Below are 21,134 nucleotides of genomic sequence, written 5' to 3' on the forward strand. Positions count from 1 at the left end.
GCAGGAAATGTTTTCAGTTGGGGAAAGGTCTCGACTGCAGGCAGATCAGCTCACATTCTTGATATAAGAGCAGTATCAACTTATGAAGTTTAAACATTTGCATTAAAATTAACTGATTAAAAAAGTTGCTGTTATCTAATGTACAGTAAGTAATCTATGGGCTTTACATATGCAGACACATGTTGCTAAGTTAGCTACGTAGAGCCTAAGAAATGTGTAATCAGCAGGTAACAAAAGTGTAGGAGTGTAAGTGTGTGCATGAGAGATGGAAATGGCTGTGACTGAAGTTAATTGCTTCAATTTCTGAGCAACACAGAAAAAAAGCATCCCTAAGCATGACTCAGAAACCACTGCAGTTTTGCTGCAGATTGTTATGAAGCATAATAAGAAATATCTGTAATCACTGAACTGCTTTCCTTCCTGGGTGTTAGGCTGCTTTTCTGTGCTGTTCCCTCTAGATCCGGGGGCGGGTCCTGTCCTAAATCTACATGAGTTTGCAATTTTAGCTGATCAGCTGATCAGGAATTTTATTCTAAAATGATACTGCTTCATTTTTTTGAGAAAACAGCCCCCAGTTGGCCTAAAGGGGTCTAAAGTACTTTGTGAAATAGTCAGAGATTTTCTTTTACACATCAGGTCATACACCCAAAACATGCTTAAATATCAGCAATCCCATTTTAACCACATAAAAATTGGGCTAATAGTGCAGAGATTTTAAAATCAAAAAATATATATACGTACCCATTATGTGGAATGAAACTTTTCAGAATCATAACAATTATATTTTTGGATCACATTTTTTAAGTTTGATTTTTTTGATGCAATTTATTGTATATATATTTTTGTATGTATATATTTGTATATATTTAATGCTTTTTTATTTATTCCTATCTTGATCTATGACAATGCAATTTATCCTTCACAATCCAACTTTCAAATGAATGTTAATGTAGAATGTACAATAAAAATCATTCCTTCTGGTTCTGTCCATGCTCTCATTTAATGGTGCTGTGATTGTAAGATAATACTCTAGTCCAGTGAGCACTGGCGCTACCTCATGCCCTCCTTCTGAAGATGCTATTCATAACCTGATTATTTCTGGTAATATTATGCCTCTCTTTCCTTTCAGGCCGTTTCTGATTACTTTAAAATGGAAGTTGTCCTTAGAAGGGTGCTCAATCCTTAATAATTCTGGCCAGTCTTAAAATTGTTCTTTCCAAGGTCCTAGACAAGCTATAGCAGAACAGTTGAAATAAAAGGTAAAAGAGAAATTTCAGTTGGGTATAAGGTTTGGGTCGGTTAATCGTTGGGCTTGCAAAGCATCTTGTTGGGAGATTTTTTATTCCTGTTTGCTTGTCGGCAGCCTTTGACATCACTGATCACAGTGACTAAAGTCAAAATCTTAAACTGTGGGCATTTACGATTTGTTTTAGTTTTTCTATCTTCAATGCTTCAATCAATCTGTTTGGACATTTTGAGTTATAAATCAACACAAACACATCTACAAAATGGATCTGGAGTTGCATTCTTAGGCATTTTCTTTTTATCCAGTGCTTAACAGATGTCTAAAATTAAGAGTGTTGGAAATGATCAAAATCATGTTTTATGTGTCTGTAATAATCCACCAATATGCACAAGCCTCTTAATCAAATTAATATTTTTACTGTTGAAACATAATACTTTTTGTTATAACAGATAAGGCAAAACTTAAGCTCTTTATTTAAAGAACTTTATGTTTTGATATTTTGTCTAAAGGACTTTTAAGAACTTAAGGGCTCATTTAAAAAAATTAAAAAATGGCATCACTAGTAAGATTAAGGCCAGTTTCACGTGTTGTGTCCAGTAGGGTCCCCACGTTACTTAATTGTGCAAAGAAGAAAATATAATAACAGGTGTGCTAAACATTTTGCACACCTGTTAAGCTCAAAATTCAAGCTTTGTCCAAAATTTTCTTTTATGTTACATTTTCAACACTGACATTTAAAGGAAAGCACCTACAGCAATCCAGTTTTCTTTTTTTACTATCTAACGTTGTAATTTTACACAGTCCCCACAGTAACTGGAGTGAGGTTCCTTTATCGTCTCTGTGTCTTTACGAGAGCTTTATAATTACTTTGGAGGCTCTGTAAACTAAGGTGTTTTTGCATTTATCAGCTTGTGGTAAACACCCACTTATAATGAGAACCGAAAGGTCAAAATGCAGCAAAAGATTTCAGATTTAGTCCGTGTAGAAGTGATCATAGTGAGATAAATTAAAGATGACATAGGGAATGCGAACGGTCTGAACTGGCTTACTATGAACTAATGGTGGCGTGTGAGTGATGGTCCCTCCTTCTGATTCACTACACTTGATTCCTGGGCATAGTCATTATCCACAGGAGTCACAAAGTCGGATTTAAGAAGGTCAGGGATTATGGGAAGAAGGAACAAATGAAAGGGAATAAGTAGGGAAGAAGAGATTATGAGAGAGGACAGAATGACCAGAACTGACTGAGAGTGAAAAGGGGGGGGGGGGAGGAAGTGATGGGGAAAAGAGCAAGCGTCTCCCTGGAGAGTGTACATGTATTCCTTGCAGAATACAGAATGAAAACTGAGAGAAAAATGTAGGGCACTGGCTTGTGCATAAACCATCTGACTGAAACGTAGCACATCATAAAGATCAAGGGCAAAACTTGTCCTATATTTTCAGTTCACAGAGCAAATGGTAGAAAAGATGTGCCATGATATTTAATACACTCACCAGTAAATTCCAAAGGCTGACATAAAATCAATCTGACAAAGACCACCTCAAGAGAAAGGCAGCTTTAGTGAAAACAAGATTAATAAACACATTTCAATCTGTACTAGAGAGGAGATGCAGCTGATTTATTTGACTGTCTACATCAGAATTAGTAAATACTAATAACTTTTAAAAAATTCCATTAATTTGACAAAAAGGTTTAGAATTATAGAATTATTCAGAGAGCTATATGTCTAAAGGACTTTTAAGAACGTAAGGACTGAGTTGGTACTCATTTAAAACAACAAAAACATGACATCACTAGTAAGATTAAACCCAGTTTCATGTGTTGTGAGCATCCAAGGTGTGTGCATCCAGTAGGGGGGCCCAGACTAGCCCCCATGCTACCCAAGCCTACCTCGAATATGAGCGAGAGTCATACAGTATAACTGAAGCCATACTGGCTCAGACGTTGACCACAGGGTAGTGAACAGGGTGAGTGACTCAGGATGGATCCTGGACTGACGTGTGCGATCTCTGTCCAGAACAGTGCAGAAGACATTTTGTTCCATATTGGCATGATGAAATCACACAGTTGGTGCAAACTTGCTGGCTGCACATCCACGATGGGAATCCTTTGTTCCACCATATCCCACAGTTGCTCTATTGGATTGAAATCTGGTGACCGTGGAGGACATTTCAATACAATGAACTGGTTGTCATGTTCAAGAGACCAGTTTGAAATGATTTGAGCTTTATGACATGATATCTTATACTGCTGGAAGCATCCATCAGAAGAGTAGTAGTAGTGGGTAGTCATAAAGGGATGGACATGGTCAGCAGCAATACACAGGTAGACTCTGGCACTAACGATGCTCAGTTGGTACTAAGGAGCCCAAAGCGTGCCAAGAAAACATTCTCTACACTATTGCACCAACACTAGCTTGAACCATCGATACAAGGCAGCTGTTCATGTAGTTTATGCAAATTCTGACTCTGTCATTCAAATATTTCAGCAGAAAGTGAGACTCAGGCACCATTTTCCCACTCATCTGTTGTCCAATTTCTTCATAGGTCTGTACAAATTGTAGCCTCAGTTTCCTGTTCTTAGCTGACAGGAATGGCATTCGGTGTGGTCTTCTGCTGCTGTAGCCTATCTGCCTCAAGGTTCAGTGTGCTGTGCATTCACAGATGCTCTTCTGCACACCTTGGTTGAAGCAAGTGGTTATCGGAATTATTGTTGCCTTCCTGTCAGCTCCAACTTTTCTGGCTATTTTCGTCTGACCTCTGACTTCAGCAAGACATTTTGACCCAGAGGACTGCCGCTCACTGGATAAATCCCAGCAGATCAGCAGTTTCTGAAACAATCAGAAGAGCCTGTCTGGCACCAATAACCATGTCGCATTCAAATTCAGATAAATAACATTTCTTCCCCATTTTGATGCTCGATTTGAACATCAGGAAGTTTTCTTGACAATGTCTGCATGCCTTAATGCACTGAGTTTCTGTCATATAATCGATCTTTGCGCTCACAAGCAGTTGAACATGTATTCTTAATAAAGTGGCCGGTGACTGTACATTCTAAAGTGTAATTATAAATTCAAATTTCTGTCATGCAGAAAACACATTACCATAATAAAACATATCTGTGTATTTCTTTAAAGAGCGAGTCCTGTGAGTTTTTGGAGAAATGACCAAAGAAAGACACACACGTGAAGCATTTATAAATGTTATTATTCAACAATATTCACATTACAACAACAACACTGCTCTGCTAGTGACAGGTTTTAATAATCCCAATATATTGTATAGTTATTTTGTAATACATTATCAAGAGGCACTTCCAGTAAGTCTGGCAATAGAGGAGCTACAGTATTGTGTCTAAATTCCAAAACAGTAAAAATAAATATTTTTCTAAAAGTTTTTTTTTGTCATAATATACTTTTGAATCTGTACAGTATATATTTTTTATACAAAGTCAAACAATATCTTGAAATAAAATGTCAAATTTCACTTAAATATTGGTGAATCACACATTTTCTTCATCCTGTTGGTATTGCTACATGTGTTTAAGTGCAAGATACTAAAGAGAAGGAAAGAATTGAATCTGTGAAGTGCCTGCTATAGTAGATAAAAACATACCAGTCTCCTTTATCGTGCTTAAAGTTGTGAAAAAAAGACTTTTGGTTTCCTTTCTGACGAAAGAGGAAAACTAACGAATATAGCATTCAAACAATGTCTACATACATATATGTGAAAATGGCACAGGAGCATGTTCCCCTTTGAAATTGGCCAAAACAACAAACAATACAAAAAGAAAAGTTTTTTTTTTTGGTTCAAATAAGAAAAGAAAAAAACAAGTACAAGAGCTTCAGTCTACGAACAGAACAGTAGGCCGGTTACATTGCTACTGGTGCCTGTTGACATGGCAGTGAAAGAATAACAGGCAGTTAACGTGCACGTCACCGTGAGCGGTGGTGATGCCAGATGGATACCAATAATTCTTGAATTCATTTTTATCTTCACAGAACAAAATATATATGCATATTCAGATACCCTCACCAGTATTGGAATAACACTGACCAAAAACATGCTCCTTTTAGGGCTTGTTTCTGTGCAAATCACAAAAAAACGCATCGTTCAAAAAGTTTCTTTGGTTTGCACAAGCTCATCCAGTGTTTGGCAATCTCCCCCTCAACATTTAAAGGAAACTGGCTCATGCTGGCTCTTATAAAGTGAAATAACTGGGTAGTTTATGACCCTGCAGTTTTCTTGTTTGTTTCTCTCTTTTTTTATAACTAATATTTCTAATATTGTTTTTTTTTTTTTTTCAATTAAGAGAAAATAAGAGTTATGACTGCCATGTGATTGCCTGGTACAAATCACTGACCAGTGCTGCTGTGATGACAAAGAACAAAAAGCTGACAGATGTGACATTTTTTGTGTTAGTAAAGAATTTTTTACTCAGATTCTTCAGCTAACCATGTCGCTAGCTTTCCATGTATCGGCCTATTTACTCCAAATCAGCTATAGTGTATACTTTAAATTACACAATGCAGCCGTGTTTCACAAAACAGGCTTTCTTTGGTTTCCTGTTAGTTATGCAAAACGTTTTAAAAGTTATCTATTACGTCTCAGTTAACATTAGGTCTTCATGAAGTTTTCTTGACATAATGCAAAGCTCGATTTAAATTACATGATGGATTCAACAATATTAAAACATTAGCAAAAATAACTGTTTTTCTCACTTGAATGCGTTGTCAACCTCGAGTAAATTTCTAGCATGTGCTAACAGATTTTTCTTCTTTAATTATTGTGCATATATGAAACAAAACCAACGGCTGCCTTGAAATGCAGGAAAGACTCAAATCTAAAACTGTAAAGCGTACATTTAAATGAAGCTTAAGTTAGTTCAATAAGGAAGATCTGTATTCACCCATCTGCCTGCTTTTCCTGGGTGTTCGGCTGCTTTTCTCTTCACACGTCTACCCCTTTCGCACGCTGTCATTCTCAATCCTGACATCATTACACTAGTCCAATCATCTTCTCGCCTGCCTTCTTTGAGCCAATCAGCCTGCACTTAGAATGGTTTAAATCTGTGCTCTCCGTCATTCTACCTTTCAGACTGTCTGTCCTGCGTACCACCTCCTTCCCATCTCCACCTCAGCCACTTCAGTCAGAGCTCTATTCAAGCCTCAGTCTTCACTGCCACCACCAGCATCTAGACGCCGGTGGGTCCTGTCCTAAATCCTTGCACTGCTAGGATTCCATTCTGCCATGATGGCTCATCGGAGTCAAACACATTAACTCCTCTTTCTCAATAAATTATGTTCAGTTCTTCCGAGTGATCTGTCCTTATTGAAATATGGTTAGCAACGATTAAAGAATATGATTTGTAGTGAGAAGCTAAAACACGTGACCCTTGAAACCTTGACCGGTTCATCATTCATCTCTAGTTAAAACCCTAAAATGTTACACAGCAACACGCTGCAGCGTTCTTGGATTATTGAAATGAATATGATAATAAACTAAATAACAACTTGAAACGATATCACAGCTTTGACTTAAGTCTCTTTGAAGTGTCCAAAGGGTAAATTTCTCTTTTGACTGATCTGTTAAGTTTCAAATTTCTGATAAATGAAAACAAAGTAAAGAGATCTGAAACAGTCTACAAAACCCCCAAACACAGGTGGAGAATGGGACCATACAGGTGTGAAACATGAAATATCCAATGTAGTAGAGTTCACATTAGATTATACGTGAGGTACTGATATACTCTATAGTGCATCAGGTATTTACAGCGCATGGCGCTCATGCTCATTCACGTGTACGACAGGAGGATTGCAGCTTCTTGCAGTGAGGTGGGTCGATGTTTTTTTAAAACTCAAGTTTAAAAGCTTGCAAACCTAAATAATGTCTTGATCTACAGTTGTGTTGCTCTGTTGTGTATCAGCTGGTGTGTACAGGTCATTTTTACCTGCTATAAACGAACCTATCAGAACAAGCCAATGCAAAGAAAGGCTAGTGGAAGACGACTGGTCCAGGAAGTGACACGTAAAGCCAAGAGCGGATTGCCGCACATGCTACAAATATGCAAATATGACTAGTGCTGCAGTTTTTGCTACCAAACAAATCACATATCGATTTGCTTTTACTTTTTCTTCCTTTTTCTTTTAATTGTCAAATTTTTTTTAAAAAAGAATTTTAGTCAGGGACTTTTGTGTGATTGACATCAATGCTGAAGGTAATTCTGCTTTGATTTGTGTTTTTGCTAAATATAATTTATTAATGAAAACCTAATTAAGTTTTTCCCTCTTTGAGTTTGAGTGATAGCAACTGTAAATAAAAAAGACTTCAAACACCAAGGGGCTTTCAACTTGAACTGAAACATGAACAAAAAGCCCAGGATTTAGTTAGTGCAGGCCTTTTTTTTCATAGTATTAAAAAAGAAGCTGTGGTACTGCACTCCTTTGTAAGTACAGGGTATAAGCAGTAAAGGGAATTATGCTGCACTGTTTAGCCCTCCTTTGCACAATGGACATTTTGATAACAGTGCAATGGATACAGCTGCAGATTTACACAGTATTACCAGAGTATTAGCAAAACTCTAATTGAGTTAAGAAATTGGGTTACAATAGAACAAGTAAAGGTAGCCAGTAAAAATAAGCAAACAAACCTGTTTGATGGATTTCTTAGTGACTGAGATCCAGTGTTTAACATCTAACTGCATAAAGTGTACACTTACTGAAAAGTGTAATGCTGCTTTTTATATTTCTGTCACAGTTTTCTTTTTAGGTTTAATTTCAGCGCTGCTGTTTTCATTGTAAATGTTTCCGCCCTGTTAATGCTCTCCTCTAATCCCTGTCTAATCACTTCAGGTACAAGTAGAATTGCCAAGCCAAAGCTAGCCTGTCACGCGTGACGTCTGTGGCTTCAAATTGTTTACACTCTTTGAGGGATTTGAAATTGTTGCAGGGCTGCTCGATTATGGCAAAAATGATAATCACGATTATTTTCACTGAAATTGAGATCACGATTATTTGACGATATTTATTTAACCCTTTAAGACCTACTATAGAACCAAGTCCGCCAGAGCTTTTTTTTTTTATTTTTTTACATGCTGTAGTGCCATTTGTGGGAGCATTTCAAGTTGCTAAACATCAATACAACTGTTATAGCCCATATTTTAATAATATGTATGCATTAAGTCCATAGTAATTACATAAATTGCAAAAAAGTGCAATAAACTACAAAAAAAATTGAAGATCGCTTTTGTTTTGTTTACATATATTTCTACTTGGAGAAATTTAAGAGGCTTATCCCTCAAAACTTTAAATACAATAAAGTTGCAAAAAATAGTTTCCCACCACAGGAAATTTATTTTGAGTGTCTTCATAGTTTTATTTTGGAGATACAGCAATTTTTATATACTGCAGGAAAAACAAAAAACAATCCTATGATGCAAATTTGCAAAGAAAACAGCATGTGCATCATTTCACTGTGGGAAGTGTTACGAACAGCTGATAGGAACGGCGAAGCCTGTTTCTGGAATATTATGTTTTTGTTCCTGCAAGCGCTTTTTATGCAATTTTTGCAAAGCTATATGTGGAACGAAACCGTGACCGAGGACAAGCTGATGGCATAAGTTGTAAGTACAACTCCTCCGGTTTCATATGCAAAACAAATTATTGCGCTAGCTTACACGGTTCAGGTTCTACAGGGATTTAAAAATAGTTACGCAAAACGGAGCGTGCTGCTCTGACCGGCTTTAAAGGGTTAACAATGACTTTAAAAAATAATATAAAATAGTGTGCAACACCACTGAAGTTTGTTTTTTAAACTCTCTTTTCAACCAACGGCAGTCACTCTCCAAATAACTTCTGCTTAGCTTTCCGAGCTTCCCTCGGGTCCTCTTAATCAGCGGTCTCCAACCTTTTTTGCGCCACGGACCGGTTTATGCCCGACAATATTTTCACGGACCGGCCTTTAAGGTGTGATAAATTAGGGAGGGGCTAATAATCGGCTCCGTCATTTTTAATGATCGTTGAAAGCCCAGATCGTAATCGTGATTAAAATTCGATTAATTGAGCAGCCCTAAATTGTTGCGTTATGAAATAATAAAATCTGTCAAACTGCTACAGAGATTTACCACAGAAGCAGAAAATCCATTGCTACAGGTCAACAATGCTGTACTGCCTCTTCGATATCTCTACCTTGATCCTACCTCAAGTGTCAGGCAGGTTCCCAAAAAAAGTCTTGTCAAAATGAATGCATCCATTTTTTATTTTGCAAATATGATAAAAGAAAAACAACTGTCCATTACAACTCACTGCATGAAGAAACTAAGTAACCTAAATTCTTGAGATCTGAATCCACAAAGAGCCCCTGTTGCTTTTCTGACGTCAGATCAAATACACTACACTGCATATCCCTGTAATACGGTTTGGAGAATTGGAGAAGTGGATCATCACATGATTTTGAATCCAACTGAACTGGCTCATCTTCAAAGACTTACACCAGAAAGAATCAGCTAAACTGTGACAAAGATCTGAGACCCCTCTGACCTCTCATGAGCAGCTCCAAGTCCAGCTGAAAGGATTCTTCCATTAATAAGCCTCATTACCGAGGCTGTTCTTTTTTTTCACACATTTTCTTCCATTACAGCAAATATGAATGTCCAAGGACATCAAAGACGAGCGCAAACAGTGACATTAATAAAAGAGTGAAGAGAAATAGTCTCTCAAAAAATAGTAGGTAAACTACATCATTCAATAAATAGATAGTAAATATCATATATTTGTGTACATGTGGTTAATTATTAAGCTGGATTCAGAAATGTAAGGGGCTTACTGTTTCCACTATAACTTTCTTTGGCTTTTTATGGAAGTGAAACAACTAGTTCTTTAAAGTTATTTTAACAGCTTTTTCTATGTATCATTAAAAGTCACTCCAAAACACAGATAGGCTTCATGGTGCTGATATTTCTAAACTCTTTCCAAAGGTTTTTTGGCTCGAGAGGTCAAAGTTCACGCTATCATATCTTTTGTTTACATGAGGCAATTTTAAGCAACTGTAGATGTACATCACTGACTCTTGGCTCGTTAACTGCTTTTGCATTCATGTGGACAGAAACATTTTAAGGGTGTTTTATCAGATTTATTTACTTAGAACAACAAAAGAAAACCCCTGTTTGAAAGAATACCCCTATGCGTGTGGACCCGGTCATACGCTTCCATGTATAGTTTTTTTGTGGGCGCACAGCACCTCCTGCATGGCAATAAGCCTCACAGTGTTGAAATGTCTTATTAACGTAAATCTTCTTGGGTAATTTGGAGCTGTGACTCAGCTCTGGCCTAGTCCACTATGGCGGATTACTGCACTTTCTGAAACATTTGGCCTACATACCAGCCTAGAAGTTACACTGGAGAGAAACAGAATCTCTTCTCTTTAACAAATCCCTTAAAGATTGATCCAAGTTGAGAGGTCCCATAAATGTGGGCACAGATTATATGTGCTTGCAATACGAAAACACCTTATATTACCGACTGGTTTCTTTCTTGAGAGTTAGCTGTAGTGTGATTAATATTAATGTGCATTAGGTGTTGTACAAAGAGAACCACACTCTGCTGGGGACGCACTGAAGTGACAAAAAAGGCAGAAGCAGTGACAATTAAAAGGACAAGAACACTAGAGGTCCTTTTTTTGTTTCTCGATCTCTAAGGGTTTCTGCCTTCCTGAGTTATGCAGACTGGAAACGTGTAGGTGCGCTGAACCAATTATAACAAAAGAAAGGGAGAAATGATTGCTGACTAACATTGTTTGACAAGAACAAAACATTGCTTTGTATGTTTTTCCTTGAATGAGAATAAAGCTTTTGGTGCAACAGAGTTCTTTGTTAAACTTCCTATCTGTTCTGAGCATGGAGTGTGTTTCTGCTATAGCACTGTGTGTGTCTGTGTGAAGTGTGTGTACACAATGCATGACCACTGGCTCTTTTTTTCAATCTCCTCCTGAAATTCACGTGGCAGAGGCTCAGTGGACACGGCTTTTCCGCTGGCTTTCATCCCATTGTGTTCACGGAGAAGGGGCCTGGTGCACATCCTCGAGCAGCTGCGTGGCTCCAAAGTGTGCTGATAGCATGGGAACTAAAGACAGGAGTGTGTGTGTGGGAGGGGGGGAGCGGGGTGACAGTGTATTACTCACTGGTGGAGTGAAGATGTGAATCAGCGTGGTTGGCCCATAGTGCAAGATGAGCAGTCTGGGTGCCAAATCCAAACTAAAACAAACAGCAAAACAAACAAATGCACTCCATCTTGATTACTCAGTCTGAGTTTTTCTCTATTTTCCCTCATTTGTCGCTTCATCTTCTTGCTCATCTCACATCTCTCTCCTCGTCAGATGCACTGGGTACGAGTTTATCCCTGTCCTCAACCCTGTTTTTGTTAGGCACATTTTACCCAAAACATCCTCTACAGTGTTGTGTCAAAGTGATGTGCTGGCTACCATATAAAGAGTTTAGTTAGGAAAGAAAAACAAAAAAACCCAAAAACGTTTTGGACAACGTTCAGATTCCTGGTTTAAGAGGAGGTCAGAGTTCATCATTTCACTCAGGTTCTTCCTCTTTTTCTCCTGAAGTGTCCAATTGTGGAAAGATCTCCTCTTCCTCTATAGCTGGCACCTCTTCCCTTTCATTAAGGCCATCAGTCAACTCCTCTTTGCTTGCCTGCTCCTCCTCTTCCTCGTGAATGGCTGTTATTGGATCGGTGGGCTTGCCAATGCAGTTTGGATTCTCTTCCTGAGCCTCCTCCTGGGCTTCTGCAGCAAGCACTCTTTTCCACATTTCATGGTTTTCCAAAAGATGCTGTGTGATCTGGCAAAACACTTTCCTCCTGCTCACCTTTTTGGCTTCTTGCCGCTCTGTCAGACAGAAAACCAACAGTTAGAGAAGATTCTGGGATTGAAAAAGAGTAGAAATAGAAGATTTTCGGGAAACATGCTCATTTGCTCTCTTGCAGAGAGCTACAAGATAGGAATCATATTCATTTTACACATGCGTTACGAGAAAGGCATGAAACAGGAAAACAGTGAGTCTGCACCTTTACAGTGAGATAATTAACATATATATATATATATACACACACATATATTATTTTTGTGCTAAAAGCAAAATTTAAGAGTACTGTGGTTTCCTTGTTTGTTTTTTTTATTTTTACTTACAGGAATAAAGGGAGCGTGATGCACGTAACTACTGTAAAAAGAGAAACTAACATTGCACTTGCAGGGGGATGATGAAATGAGCATCATATATATGAAAATCAAAAGAACTGGAATTTCAAATAATAAATTATAGATGCTGATGATAACTGTTGCACTTGTTGTTGCAAGAAAGCAAATGATAACTATTTATCCCATTAGGAATATGTGTAGTAATTAATAGTGTTCTCAACTATTAATACTGTGTGTCTTTTTTGCATCTATCACAGCAGCAGAAACTAGCTGCATTAAATGTCGATAAATGAGTCAAAAATAATGACAGAAAGTCTATCCTGGAACATGTCCTCCCATGCAGTGAATACTCACAGGAACGATTCAGCGACATACGTTAGGTATTCCCTACAACATGAATAATCAAGAGACTGACATACGCGAGGTGTCAGAACTTGTTGATGCATCCTCATCTGCCATATCCTCATCCTCCTCTTCTGTATCTTGTCCTTCCTGGTCTCCCTCAGATTCATCAACCCAGTGTCCCGGCATAAGAGCAGCTGAGTCGTAGGAGGAGCACAGTGGTCCCACGATGTGAGTAATGAATGATTCCTGCAGTTTAGCTAACTGTGGAGCAGACCTGTCCATGAATGGGCTGATGGGAAGGCCCAGGGATGATTCTTCATCGCCCTGGCAGAGTACAAATATGAAAACGTAAGAATAACAGGAATTATTAAATATAAATGATGTGTCTTGCACTCTCTCCTTCAAGAGCTGTACATTTTTAAAGATGGCAGAGAATAAGGGCTTTTACACAGCATAAACTAATTTCTGTATTAAAATAAATCAATATATGAATTAAACACGATATCACTCAAAGGTAAACACAGCTATGCATCTAGTCTTCTGTATAACTCAAGTGGCAAGCACAGAAACTTCCAGATATGCTGCCTCTGGGCACAGTCTCTTGAAAGTAGGTCAAGAAGACTACAAATAGAAAAACATCAGTTCAAACTATGGCTGATCTGTATGTATCACTCATCCAAATGAGGCTGCCTGCAGAAATTTTCCAGAGTAATGGTGACTGTGATCTTTATATTTGTAACCACATGGTCACCACCAGTAAATGCAGACACAAATCTAATTATCTTTGCTGTGTATGTATAGATTGGGTGCACGACTCCGCATCAGATAAACTGTAATTATGATTTGTTTAAGTATTTATCTATGTAACAGTCGTATACTGTAAATGGAGGCCACATAAAGAAAACCAAAGCGGAGTCATATCTGCCCCAAATCGTGTGGTTTGTGTTGGATTACCCACGACCACACAGCTTGTATTGTATTTTAATACATCGTGACAGTCCTGTACTGTGCTTTTATGTTTGTTATATGATGTTAGAGCTTTCAAAGCTATTCACCGGGAGGACAGAGGGCCAAGAGCTCCAATTGCTATGGAAACCAGAAACCTGGATGGCGTCAGTGCACCGCACTAGTGGTTGTGTGTGAAAAGTGTGTGTGTGTGTGTATTTATAGACACGGCACAATCAAACAGAGAAACTTTGTTTTAAGTGAGTATTTTTAAAGTGTAGAATATTAAATTGGTGCATTGCAGTGCATGATGAAAATTCACGCATGTTTGTGTGTGTGTGTGCGTTTATATCTGCGCTGACTCTGATGTCACAGAGAGCCTCGTTCCACTTGTGATCTTCCTCAGTGCGACTGTGAATGAGTGCTGTCAAAGGATGGCACATTTAGGTCATGCGCCTCTATGAAAGCAAAGCATGCGCATACGCTCTGTCCCTCGCCACCCTGTCTCTCACCCCCAACCCCCATCCCCCCGGGATGCTGTCACTCAAAGGACTTACATAATCCATAAAGTTTTTTAAGACAACTGAGCCAAAGCTTCCAGAGGAACACCAGAATGCTAAGCAGCAGACATGAGAGGCATGTCGCTTTCCTCGGGAATCAGCAATGTTCAGATTAGAGGTTTCTCGCTGCTGAACACTGGTTTGATATCCTTTCTCTGAGTTTTCCCTTCATTAAAAAGGATTAAATAGATAATACACATTCTGATGCTAAGTTTGGTGGCTGTCAAAGCAACCTTGTGATAACAAGCTTCTGTCCCAGCCTGTATGTCTAACATAAAGACCTGATTTGAGAGGAATTTATATTGTGGGTACCGCTGAGAAATAAATAAAGTTTTCAAATTAGTGCTATGCTGTCTACAAAATCCTTGCTTGTTATCTTTATGGTCTTGTGAGTTTATAGCAGGATTTGTTGCCAGGCATCCATCTACAGCGGCTGTAATAAATACATGAGCTAATAAGTAAATGTTTTCAATATTCAGTTATTGTCAGAGGGAACATGTGGCTACACATTTATACCTTAGAGAAATGTTCTAGGGGCAAGAAATGAAATGCCTTTCATGCATACTGGAAGTTTTTAAAGGTTTAGTTCATTGTGTCTGTTTCTTAGCTTTAATTTCCAATTTCCTGTCACCTCTGTAATGTCACTCTCCCAGTTTCCTTTATTCCCTGCCTCATTGTCTTGCTACTTTGTGTAGTCAAGAGACTTTTCCTCTTTTCTCGTCTTTTCCGTCCCCCTGCCTGTGACCTGGACAGCAATCTCATTACATGACTGTCTCAGTTCCTAAAATGAATTTGAAGGACAGAGGATTGAGGAGACAGAAAGCTTGCCAGAGCAGATGTAACGAAGGATCAACAGGTGTATCCTTTGTGTGGAAGTGTTGTTACCTCTGTGCTAAACTGCTGAAATACACAAACCACATTGGGAGGAGGGATCTACAAATAAGTTATTTTAGGAACTGTTCAGTTCACTACTTGTGTATTTGTTTGATAAAAGAAAAAGGTATGATATCTTGACACAATGTCAATTTATTTGAAAGATGGCCTCAATAATAAAGTTGTGAAGCACACTGTTATGCTTGAATGACATCTGAAATAATGAAACACAGCAGTAGTTGGTCTGCACCAAAACAATTTAGGATGCCGCCATGCCAAACATCATATTTACTTGACATTGTTTTAAAAATCCGACTCCAAAGCCAGGATGTCTCATTTAGTTAAATGCCTGTTTCCTTGACTGACTCCCCGTGTCTCTTACTCGCCTCCTCTACTCACATGTCTGGCAGAAGGGCTAAGACGTTAAGAGGATTCAAAGAAAGGCATGAAGAATGTACTTAGAAAGAAATTAGGAATCTGGAAGGTTTCCGGGAATTCTTAGTGTTTGTTGTGTTTTCTGTCTTGCCTTGTTTTCTTCTGTGTGAACTCTGACCTCTGTTTTTAGATTTTTTTTTTTACACTCTTTTTTGCCCACTGGATTTATTTGTCATGTTGACTGACTCCTGTGAATGTTCTGTGTTTGGATTTTCCTTCACTGAAAATCACATTGTGTTTATCACTGATAAGGCTGTAGATGAGAACATTTTTGGTTAACTCTCACAAGATATTGGTTGATATTGACAGGATTCGTTAGTAAAACAGTGACATCAAACACAATAAGTATTGTTTTTGTACAGAAAGTTAGCTTGAATTACAATTAATAACTCCTAATCCCTGAATGTAAAATAGTTTTAACTTGTCATAGCTTTATAATTTTTCATGTGACTGAAATATGGAAATAATACTGAGATATTTATCATACATAAACTATGTTAGTAATCTATTACAAAAAAAATGACCTCATATCTCTCATTAATGATCTAATAAACGTTCTGCAACAGCCACTCCTAACAGGACTTTGGTTTATTTACAAATGATGACAGTGAAAACACTACTAGAGGCGCTCCTGTGCATCACAGCACTTCCTGTATTTCAAAGTTTTTTGTATAACTATTTGGTTTTTGGCATCTGGCAATTGCTTGTACTTTGGCACACAAGTTAGGCTTTAGCAAAATATCCAGTCTGATCACACTGGATTTTAGGTAGAGTTTTATTGTGTTAAACCATTACTGATATATAAGTAATAAATGGTTGATTTTATTAAGTTTGTTTTTTTTTGTTTAAATTTAAAGATTTGGGCAAGTGTAGAGTTAAAGAAAGAATATTTTGGTATAATTCTTTTTGAAATAATTCTTGTGTTTTTTTGTGTTTTGTTAGTTTTATGTGAAATGCTGAACATTTAGAAAGCAGTTATTTTTAAGGGAACACTTAACAAAACTGCGCTCTGAATATATTGGAGACATTTTCATGAACATACCTGTTCATAGAACTCATTGACGATCCCCTCTGTCCATTGTAGGTGCAGCTCCTTACACTTCAGTGGCCCGTTGACATCAGCGAGCTTGATGCACATCTGGCACACTAGCAATCGATCATTCTCATTGGTCCAATCAATACAAGACACTCCTTCATCCCCTACCTAAGGAATTAGAAAGATGTTTTTGTCAAAAACAAAAACAGAGCTTATAGATTAGTTGTAGAAAGGTTTATAGACCTTGCATTTAAGACAATGTGAAAAAAAGACATTCTCTGTTACTTCAGAAAGAGACCTTTACAGAAAAAAAATGAAAAGAGCCTGCAGTAAATGTTTATTATCTCTTTCAAGGAGGTTATGATTTTGGTAGTGTTTGCATGTGTGTATCACTCTTTCTGTCCATATACATGATAGCTCAAAATTTTTGAATGATTTCTAATAAAACTTTGTAGGCGTGTAGATTATTGTGACGTTAACAATCCATTAGAATTTGGATTATAAAGGTCTTCAAGGTAAAATTTAATAAGTTGTTGGTGGAAAACGTGTATTGTCAATATATAGAAAGTACCATTTAAGGATTTACAATGTGTCACGTTTGACCTCTGAGCTCTTCTTCAAGGTCAGATAAGGTCAAAGTTTCATAAAAAGTCTCGTTAAAATGTTTATCGTTAAAACTGTGCTTTAAATTCTGCGTCTTGTTTGTATTGGCAACATTTAGAAATTTGAACTGTTAAATGGGGATTCTAAATATCACATCATAGTTTGCATTCAAATATCAAGTCGAGTCAGTAACAGCATTGTAATTACAGACGAATGATGGATGGTCATGTTTTATACTGTTTATGTAGCTTATTTGATTTACCTTGGCATTAAACTCTGCGAGGAAGTCAAAGTGCTTTTTGAGGTCAGTGGCCAGGATAGCTTCAATGACTAGGAAGCGGAAGCGCTTGAACTCGACGTGTTCAAGGTTAACCAGGAAGTTATACTCAGATCGAGACATAAAGAGGTTCCAAGCTGCAGCTGCGTGATGGTTTTCCAAGACTGACCTGTCGTTGTAAAGAAGAGCCTAAAATGGAGAAGGAGAAACTTAAATTAATATTTCATATCTGTCAATGAATGAATCTTCCCAGTTTAGTAATGAGTCGCTTACTAAACCATGTTTAATATTACATGTTAGGTTTTAAGGTAGGATTTGGTACACCAAAATCTAAAAATAAAAATAACTCATACATGAATCAAAACTTTGACAAGAATCCGTTTTTTTGTTGATGCTAATTCTGGCTTTCTTTTTTACCATAATGTTGCCTAAAACCTGCAGCATCTGCATTGCCTCAGTCTCAACTGTAAACTGCTTAGACTAACAACTTAATCTGCTTTTGGCTGTATGTTGATGTTTGTATTTGGTTCATTTAAAGCTCTTTAACAACAGTACTCATGTCTGAGCATTATGTACGTTTATATTCACACCATTTACGCTCTTGTAACAACATTTGATAACAGGATAAGCGGCTTCATTCATATTAATTATAAGCAAAACAAGCAGATTTTAGCTCAAAGCGCAGTTAATGTGACAGCTTACATTACTCCTTATCTCATCATAATTACATCTGAACCGTTATAAAGGTTTACACTGCTCATAATAAACAAATACTGGTAATATGCTGCCTATCATCTCTCTGGAGCATTTCATAAACATAAACTTAATGAAAAGACGTCTTACTGACATTCAGTTTTATGAGCTTATCTACCTTAAAACATTAATTACTATCACATAACTAATAATTCAGTCAGTTAGTATTCTAAGATCAGTATAGTTGCTGAAGGGACTTGGTTAATGAATATCCACACAACAACTTGATGTGGACAACGCTCAGGGCGACCTTATTGATGACATTTCACTACTCCATTCCCAGTTTTAGCTTCCCAGTAAATGAACTTTCCCATCCGTCAGTCTTATTGATCACTATCCAGCCATCACTACGGCTCCTCCCTCAAGCCTTCCAGGTCACAAACATTTTCCTGAATTTATTTACCTGTGGTGCACTGGTAGCTACTAGAAAGGCATTGGTTCTTCCAGGGTGGTCATAGTCATGCATGGCAGCAGCTACATAAAGGGCCATGAGCTCCAGGGCAGGGATAAGACCAGCCAGGCAGCCATAGCCTTCCTGCAGCACAGGGTTCATTTTGGACACCAGGAATCCTGTGGCACCAGGTGTAATGCCGTTCTGTGAGTCTACATCCAAAGAGACAACACAGGCAAACTATCAGTGACTCTGACCTCTGATCGCTCCTCTCAAATGTTGCCTGCAAGTCTACTTCATTCTGCAGGACATGCCAGCATTATCACTAACTTTTAGTATCTTGCCATTGACCAAACAGGAGGAAAAAATAATTTTAAAAAATTACTTTCAATAAAAATAAATATGGGAATATCTGGGTAATTTTGCTATCACACTGCACTTGTGATGCCGTCCAAAACTTGTAAACAAGCATGAATAAAAATTGAGGACGACATCTAGTTAAGTTGTGAGCATTAGCTCTGGTTCAGGACCCATGAGAACGACTAAATGTATGTCCTAATTATTCAGCTTGGTCCCTCGTGACAGAAGTTATTAATGCATAAATAACAAAATTGTCAGCTTAATTTTCAATCTATGCACTTTGATCCTCTGACTGAATATCTGTCCTGTACAGTCTAGGTACAGTTATGAGTGTCTTAAGCTTTAAGATTTACACCAACGTGGAAACAGGCTTGCTAGAGTCTGGCAGACGGGAATTAAAATTATGATTTTTTTTTTTGCATGAAATATCAGGAAGATTAATGTATGCGTAGGAGACAGCGCACCAGTGTGTACTCCGTTCTCAGTCAGCAGGGTGGGCAGTCCTGGCACAGGCTGAGTGGTGAGGTACCAGACAGCATGCAGCACGTCTGTAGCATGGATCCGGTTGTGATCTGAGGAGAGTAAAATGAAGTGCTGATTCACAACAGTGTGGGTGGTAAGAGCGTAGTGGAAAAGTCCCAGCTTGACTAGTTTTAAATACCCTCAATCATGGTAGTCACCTCATTGGGCCTCAATGCAAGCAGTGTCCTTTTAAAATATATTGGCGATATAATATGTAAAGTTGGTATACATATAAGTATACTGTATACTATGGATTACTACTGCATCAGTGCATGGCTGATGAAGCGACTTCTCTCGTTTTTACAGAAAAATAATGTTACATCTCCATGGAAGACATGGAGATGTAACATAAAAATCCATATAAAATAAACACTTATTAATTGATTGATTTGATTAATTAAGTTTCACTGGAAGGTTTTTTAATAAGAACACAACTTGTAAACATGTTGGGTCACAGTCTTTCGCATAATGAATGAAGTGCTATGAGTAAATCTGCCAATTCAAACAATGGCTTAAAATCTGGGTCACAAATAGACAACAAGACTGATATAGTTTGATTAACGTCACATATGTATGAGATGGATATTGATGCCTCTAAGTAGGCTTTATCCATAGTATTCCCAAACATGTAAAAATATTCCCTCTTGATGTACCCTGTGGAGGCTTTGAGAGAAAGGCTAAAATCTATTTGTATTTGATTAGGAGCTATTTTACAATATATTCCTTCAAATAATCTAATCTGTCACACTATAAATTCAAGCTCGTGTCATCACATTTTCAGTATATATTTGCACAGTAAACAGCAGGCAGGAAAAATAGACACGCTATTAAAAGTTTATTTCATGAGCAACACATCCACCTTGTGGCAGCAAAAGGTAATGATGGATCATTTTTTGTTTTTTTCTTAAATATGTGATCCTTCTACTTACAAGGGATGTCCCTGTATCCATTTTCCAAAGAATGGAAGTAGTTCATGAACTCTCGCACAGGAATCCTGAAGGTCTCAAACAGACCTGTGTCCTCAAACAGCCTATAAGAAACCTGGGAGATGCCACCATGAGGAAAACACACACTACAGTGAATCACCTGGATATCAAATCATGCATATTAGAAATCAATTCATTTTTCCACCACCTGCATTAACAAGCTAACATCTTTATCCAGTTAAGCTGCTAATTACATAAGTCTACTGCAAATGTAATCTCAACAATATGAGTTCCTGTTTATTGAATTAATGACCATTTGTTTTCATTAAAGTTGCAACATTTCCTCACTAACAAAGTATTTACCTGGCTGAGGATGCAGCCCGTCTTGCCGTGAGTCTTCTCCACAAGACTAAAAATGGGAAAGTTCCAGTTGTTAAGCTGACTCATTAGAGGCTCCAGCCCTGGCATTAACAGAGTCTCTGGGGCCAAGTTTGGCTTGTCCTGTCAGGCAAAGGTAAGTGAACAAAGAGAAGTTCAGGGTGGTGAAAGAAATATTTGGACGTAAGGTAAAATAACCTTTAGGACTTAAAAATTTCAGTCATCACAGTGACACAACAGTAGGAATATTGGTTTACTTAATGCACTCTGTAGACATACAGTAAT

At 37.8% G+C, this 21,134-nt stretch overlaps 1 protein-coding gene across 1 annotated transcript in view; it reads right to left on the minus strand.

The window, feature by feature from the left end:
• Positions 1–4,434: 4,434 nt before the first annotated feature.
• The window catches only part of LOC146559641 (cGMP-inhibited 3',5'-cyclic phosphodiesterase 3A-like), a 72,326-nt gene continuing 55,626 nt past the window's right edge, over positions 4,435–21,134 (minus strand). Inside the window, exons 8-15 of the mRNA XM_085243285.1 lie at positions 20,835–20,972; positions 20,475–20,586; positions 19,488–19,595; positions 18,676–18,875; positions 17,505–17,708; positions 16,646–16,807; positions 12,865–13,114; positions 4,435–12,136 (exon numbers count right to left, since the gene is read on the minus strand). Of these exons, the coding sequence (XP_085099411.1) occupies positions 11,823–12,136; positions 12,865–13,114; positions 16,646–16,807; positions 17,505–17,708; positions 18,676–18,875; positions 19,488–19,595; positions 20,475–20,586; positions 20,835–20,972 (1,488 nt within the window). The 3' untranslated portion in view covers positions 4,435–11,822. The remainder of the gene's footprint in view (positions 12,137–12,864; positions 13,115–16,645; positions 16,808–17,504; positions 17,709–18,675; positions 18,876–19,487; positions 19,596–20,474; positions 20,587–20,834; positions 20,973–21,134) is intronic.

The sequence above is a fragment of the Mchenga conophoros genome, linkage group LG14 (genome assembly GCF_057382185.1).
Source record: "Mchenga conophoros isolate Kocher_MC1m ecotype Shallow Benthic linkage group LG14, M_conophoros_male_GT1.1, whole genome shotgun sequence".
Taxonomy (NCBI): Eukaryota; Metazoa; Chordata; class Actinopteri; order Cichliformes; family Cichlidae; genus Mchenga; species Mchenga conophoros.